The 6,000-nt window shown below is 38.7% G+C and overlaps 1 protein-coding gene across 4 annotated transcripts in view; it reads left to right on the top strand.

The window, feature by feature from the left end:
• Positions 1–447: 447 nt before the first annotated feature.
• The window catches only part of PHACTR1 (phosphatase and actin regulator 1), a 302,232-nt gene continuing 296,679 nt past the window's right edge, over positions 448–6,000 (top strand). The window contains exons 1-2 of one of the 4 annotated variants that reach the window (XM_027676174.1): positions 448–736; positions 2,828–2,932. In XM_027676174.1, coding sequence (XP_027531975.1) covers positions 2,872–2,932 — 61 coding nt within the window. In that variant the 5' untranslated portion in view covers positions 448–736; positions 2,828–2,871. The other 3 variants (XM_027676173.1, XM_027676177.1, XM_027676175.1) reach the window with 3 other exon arrangements.

Below are 6,000 nucleotides of genomic sequence, written 5' to 3'. Positions count from 1 at the left end.
AACTAGATGCACTAGAAGCCACCAAGAGATAGCTGTGCTAATTTCAGTTTATTAACCATCCAAGCTCACTTTTAAATTCAGGAAAGGCAAATTATAATTGAAAAGATTTTGGTAGAAACATATTCTGCTTTCACGGTCTATGGATATGCATGTTTAAGCTATCATGCCATGACATTGTGCTATTTGATTTATTTTTTTTACTGATGCTTTGACTGAGTAGTTTGTTGCGATGCACTGCTAAATGAAGGAAAAATCAGAAACTGCATCAGACAACCACTCTGTATTTCATTCCAGAAAATAGCTGGCAATTATAATTACTCACCATGTTTCTGGCTCAGAATAAAAGTGCCATAGCACAAAAACCACACTGAAAATTCATCGTGATTAGAAAATGCTCCATACCTTGGAGTGCAGTGGAGACATAAGAATAATTTTAAATGCAAATTAAATTGTGGGGGTAGCAAAGAGAACAGATAAAAGACAGTAAAACAAAGCCTTTCACTTTCCTCAAATTAGCAGGCTAATGTAGTATAAAAAAAAGCAGTTCTACTCAGATCTGTGCTAAGAGCTTTCATTTCATCATAATATAAGCAGATCCGTCACCTTTCTCTATTCAGTACTCTTGATTTCGAGGTTGAAGTGAAAATTAGAAGCTGTTCATTCTGGCTCACAGACTGGGTTGCATTTGCTTAGTCTTATTCCATGACAGTAGGATGGAAAGAGGTCAGTAACACTGGTAAGTACTTATCTTCTGCATCGATTTTATTTATTTATTTTTAAAACCTTTCACAGTGCTTTGACTTTTTATCAATGTGCCTTTCCTGAAAAAAACTACATTGTGTATTTTTTAAAAGGCTGTATCTTAAGCAGAAATGCAATGATTCCTTGAAAATGCTTATATTGAATGTTAGGGCTCCTTCAAGAATGAATGAATTACTTAAAGTAGGAATTCTGTAATAGGAAAGGTTTCTCAATATTCTATATATTTCATAGCATCGCTGGAACATTTTGTATGTTGCTTTTTCTGTCTGCCTTGTCCAACAAGCGGTAGCAGATAAGAAATGAATCTATTCTCAAGATGTTATTTACATTATATTTATAGCAAAACAATCTCCTTACCCTTGTGGTAAATGGTGAAGGAAGTAGGTATTTTACTTACTGAAAGCAAATTATTAGACAAAACACAATATTATGGTTAATCATTATGAAACATTAAAAATATCTCAGAATATCAGATGCAACAGGGCAGATCAGAGTGAAAACAAATTCTTAAGGAAACCTGATGTAGATTTTTTTTTTCTGTGGGAAAGTTTTTATCAAATCAAAACCAGGGTCTTAATTTTTCAGTATGAAGGGTGAGGGGGAGTGGGGGAGATGAACGTAGTGTCACCTCCTGTTGCTAAGTAACAACATCTCCTGGCCATTTTTATCTGATAAAGGAAGTCCAGTTGACGTTATGCATTATTCATCAGAGTTCCAATCAAACAATCAAAATTGTTTGCTTACACTGGGGACATTTAGTAAGATCAAAGAAACCCTCCTTGAAACTACTGGAGCTTACACCACTGCCAGGCAGCTCTTGCTACTCTGCAGTAAGTATCATTTCTGGTTTGGGAGTGCTACAGTAAAGTGAATTGCTCGGGAATTTAAAAGTTTTCTCATCAGGACAGACATCTGAATTTTAGAAAGGACTGCATGTTGATCTATGAAAACTGAATCAAAGGAAAGAGGGAAAGCTTTGGAAACCTGGTTCCCTATTTTTTCCAGCGTAATTAAAGGAATTGCTTGAATGAAGAGTCAGATTCCCTGCTCCAAACCTTTCTGCTAGGTTTGCATGGAAAAGGACTAGAGGTATTTTTGTCTGTCTTTCTTAAAATAGACATTGTTCAGAGTTGTTTGTATGCTTATGATTATATGCCGTGGTGAACTGAGATGTGGGTGAGAGAACTGGATTGTCTGTTTTCTGCAAATCCTGTTTTTCTGTGAGTTGTTCAGAGTATAATAAAATGCAGAAGGTAGCAATAAAGCTGGAGAAGGGTCACAATAATGTGCATCATTCCAGGAACTCTGCCTGGCAAAGGCAGAGTGTACATCTTGGACAGCTGTAATCTAGGATTGTGTACATCTTGGACAGCTGTAATCTAGGATCTAGACAGATCTGATGTTCAGAAGAATGCAAAAGATATAAACCTTAGCTATGAAACAGTGCTACAAGTAGCCTACTATTTCTTAATGACTGCTCTTAACACAACTTTTAGAACCGATGGTGGAATGTTCTGTTGCTGCTTCTGGTCAGCAAGAGGAGAGAGGAAAGGCAAGGTTGGCTTCTGGTCATTTAGGTGTAGTGAAATATCCAGAATATTGTGTCTTTCTTTCTAGTGCACTGTTTTGGCATAAGTGGCACAAATGCTATCTTTAATGTAGTCTGTTATAGTAGTGCCTACTCAGAGATGCTGGGTGTGAATCTGGCTGAAAGAGGTCCCTGTCCCTTTTCTGATCTTCTTTTTAAGAGTAAATGTAACAGGCAGATGAATCCAAGTATATGTCCTAAGAAATAGAGACTGTGACTAGAATACAGGTTATTGTACTAGAAAGCTAGGAATCTTGCTAATACTGCAGTAGGACTTCAGTTTTTGTCTTTAGAGAAGGATTTAAATCAAACATCCTAAAATAGAAAAGGATGCTTATGAAGTTCTATGAATAGTGACTTGAAAATACTTTGACCCTAATATGCCAAATGAAGCATTTTAGTGACTGCCTACACAATTCTTTCCACAAAGAAACTCACCAGCTTTTTTCTGTCTGACATCTCTGTAATCTTTCCTAGGAATCTGACTGATACTGGAGTATTGCACATAAAGTTCCTTCAAAATGGACTACTTTTTGGATGTCGAGTCTGCTCACAGACTGTTTTACAGTCAAGGAGCCCAAGGTAAGAAACTCTGGCACTGATTCAGAAAATGGCTATTTTAACTGTACAGTTAAAATGTATAGGGCCAGATAAGGGACAGTCACTGACCTACTTAAGTGTTGAGAGGGCACAGGGAAAGGCTTTCAAAACAGTTGGGGTTTTAAAGGGATTACAAGAAGAGTAATGGTAGGGTTGATCTGCCTTGTGAGAGGATAAGGAAAAGCTATGAGAGCCATTGGGTGTACAGATGGAGCAAAAAGAACTGTGAAGACTCAGGCTCTGGTGTTGCAGCAGCCAAATGGACAAGGCAGAGGGGAGAGCAATGGCACACAGCTTGCTGTATAAGCCTCTGGTGTTCTTCCCCTTCCTCCTTGCTTATCAGTGCTGTCAGGATCATAAGGTGCTGTTTTTCAGTGCTGCAGGAAAAACCGGTTTGGGAAAGCCCTGAGGCAGTACCCCACACAGTGCAAACAGCAGGCTCTCACTGGTCTGCACCTGTCCCCTGCAAAATGCTGGCCCCCACAGAGCAGTAGCAGGGTGAGAGAGGGGAAGAGTAACCAAGCTTCGTTGCTTTAATGTAGCTTAGACTTGTTCACGACATAGATGATATTTTTGGTAAAGTCAGCTCACATTTTTCTCACCAGCGCTATTTTTGGAGAAAACTTGCAATTGCAGAGAGAAGGTGTTTTTTGTTCCTTAAACTTTAAACACCATATTAAATTGAAGAAGCCTATTGGAGCCAAGTAGTTCTAACAACCATTTTTGGTTTTACATACTGCCTGTTCTCTGAAAATGGGATCCATCTTTCTTTTACCATTAATTTCATCAGTTGCTAATCAAATTCAAAGTCTGGCCAACAGAGTTTGGCCTTCCCTTTGGAGGCCATTCTCCCAGAGCAAGACCTAATCCACTCAGGGGGATGCCACCAATCCAGGATACATGAGGGTCAGTACCACCTTTAACCTTTGGCTCAGCTGAGATGCTGCTGCCTAACACATGCTGCATTGCCTAGCTGCTCCCCTAGTTGTTGTGACATGTTTTAATCTGTACGAGTTGCAGAAAAACTTTTTTGTCACAGCACAGCCTCCTGCACTGAACAACAGAAACAAATACTAAGCACTTCAAATCAGGAGAAAAAATTGGCTGAGGGAAATGGCTGATTTTGATGGACAGAAGTAATATTGAAATCTTCAATGACCTCCTGTTGTCCCTTCCAATCCTAACCATTCTATGATATTTCTATGAGAACAAACCACTTCTATTCCACAGAACCTAAAATTCAGGAAAAATTCAGGAATCTACAACTTATTGCTTTACAAGCTATAGCAAATTATCAAAAGTGTCCCTGTGCACTGCAATGTACAGAGACAACTGTGGAAGAAGGAATATGTTTTCACACAATGAAAGACTATTATAGTCATGTGCACAAGGTGGCTAGTAAGGATTGTGCAGGCAACCTTCACTGACTATATTTCCAAGCAGGCAAGGGAAAAAACCATTATCTTACCCATAATTGAAGAAATTATATTGCTGGCACATACAGAAATGCTTGTACTGATCAGTTAGGTGCATGACTATAATGTAACATTAGCACCTGGTTGATTCTTCATTTTAATGCAATTATTTTCCTTTTATTAAATGAGGAAAAAAAATCCATTATGCAGAACTGTATTCCTTGATACAAAAGTCATCAGCAGAGAGCTGACCTGTAGATCTGTCACATGGACTTCTATTCCTTGGCCAAAACAAACAAGAATCAGCACCGAAACTTGGAGATTTTTTTTGTCCCCCTGCTCCTGAATATTTTATGAAAGTCATCAATGACACGGTTCCACTGTGTACCAGCATCCCAAATCCTAATTATCTCCACAACTGGAAACAGTACATTGATAGAAAAGCCATGCTGTACTTATGCTCTGCCCCCTTCTATTTTTCACCCTTCTCTTTCCTCCTTTTACTGCATTTTCCTCAGCTCCTGTCCTTCACATCTCTTACCTCACATGCTTGTGAGACCTTTTCTGTAAACTCTAGTAATGTCCCCTCTCTTCATCTCTCTGTGCTTGAGGTCAGTTGCTTTCCAACAACCTAGGTGCCAGAAGGGAAATCGCTCTGAGCACAGAAGTGACAATGTTTCTGATCTACATTCTCAAACACTGCAAGACAGCAGCCCTCTGGCAGGAGAGGTGCTTGAGGGGAAAAACGGATGAACAACTATACTAACAATAGGATGTGAGAGATGACATGTGGCTTGTGCAGAGAGAAGTTTCAGGAGGCCAAACAGTAAGTCTCCGGAAGAATTTCATCATCAAGGTTTCCTGCAGCAAATACCTTTATTGCCATCCTTAGCCCCAAACTTCTTGATGGTAATATCCCCTTCCTCTCAATTATTTTACCCCCTGTACAGAACAAGGAACTCAACCCCATCGAGTGTGCATTGATGCTGCCTCTACAGCTGTGGTAACTCCTGTTGTCCTTGTACCTTATGTGAAATTTTAAGACTGTCTTCCAAAAAACAGGCATTTCTCTATGAGATAATTGCACAATTTCTCCGAGCATGGGCAAAAATAACATATTTCTGTCCTTATCCACCTTCTGAGAAACAGGCTAATTGCATTAGCTTTAACTTTCTGACACTCCCTGCCCCCCAACAAAAAAAATACACTGAATGTGAGGCACTCACCCACCATAAACAGCATAGCTCAAGTAGCTAGTACGGAACTGAATAAAAGATCTGTAAGAAAGCGTTGTCATCAGATCTACCTAATGGGATCACAAGTAACTATTTGATGTTAATATAATATGATGCTATTAGCAAATCACACTATCAAACACCTTGTGTATATGCATTTAAACTGCACTACAACAGAATTGAGTGCAAGAAGACTACAGTATTCTGCCATTTAATTAAAAACAACATCAGAACATATTCATATGTACTATTATTACTTTACTTATATTATTAGTTATTGCATTCCAAAGTGCTCTGTTTACAAACTGTAGAATGGCAGTTTATGACCCACTTAACTCTTTTTGAGAAATTTGAAGATTTCTGCCTTTTAATTTTTCAGATCAAAAAAAACCTCCAATGT

The sequence above is a fragment of the Neopelma chrysocephalum genome, unplaced genomic scaffold (genome assembly GCF_003984885.1).
Source record: "Neopelma chrysocephalum unplaced genomic scaffold, ASM398488v2 Primary Assembly neopelma1_26b, whole genome shotgun sequence".
Lineage (NCBI taxonomy): Eukaryota > Metazoa > Chordata > Aves > Passeriformes > Pipridae > Neopelma > Neopelma chrysocephalum.
This window is presented reverse-complemented; position numbering and strand designations above follow the sequence as displayed.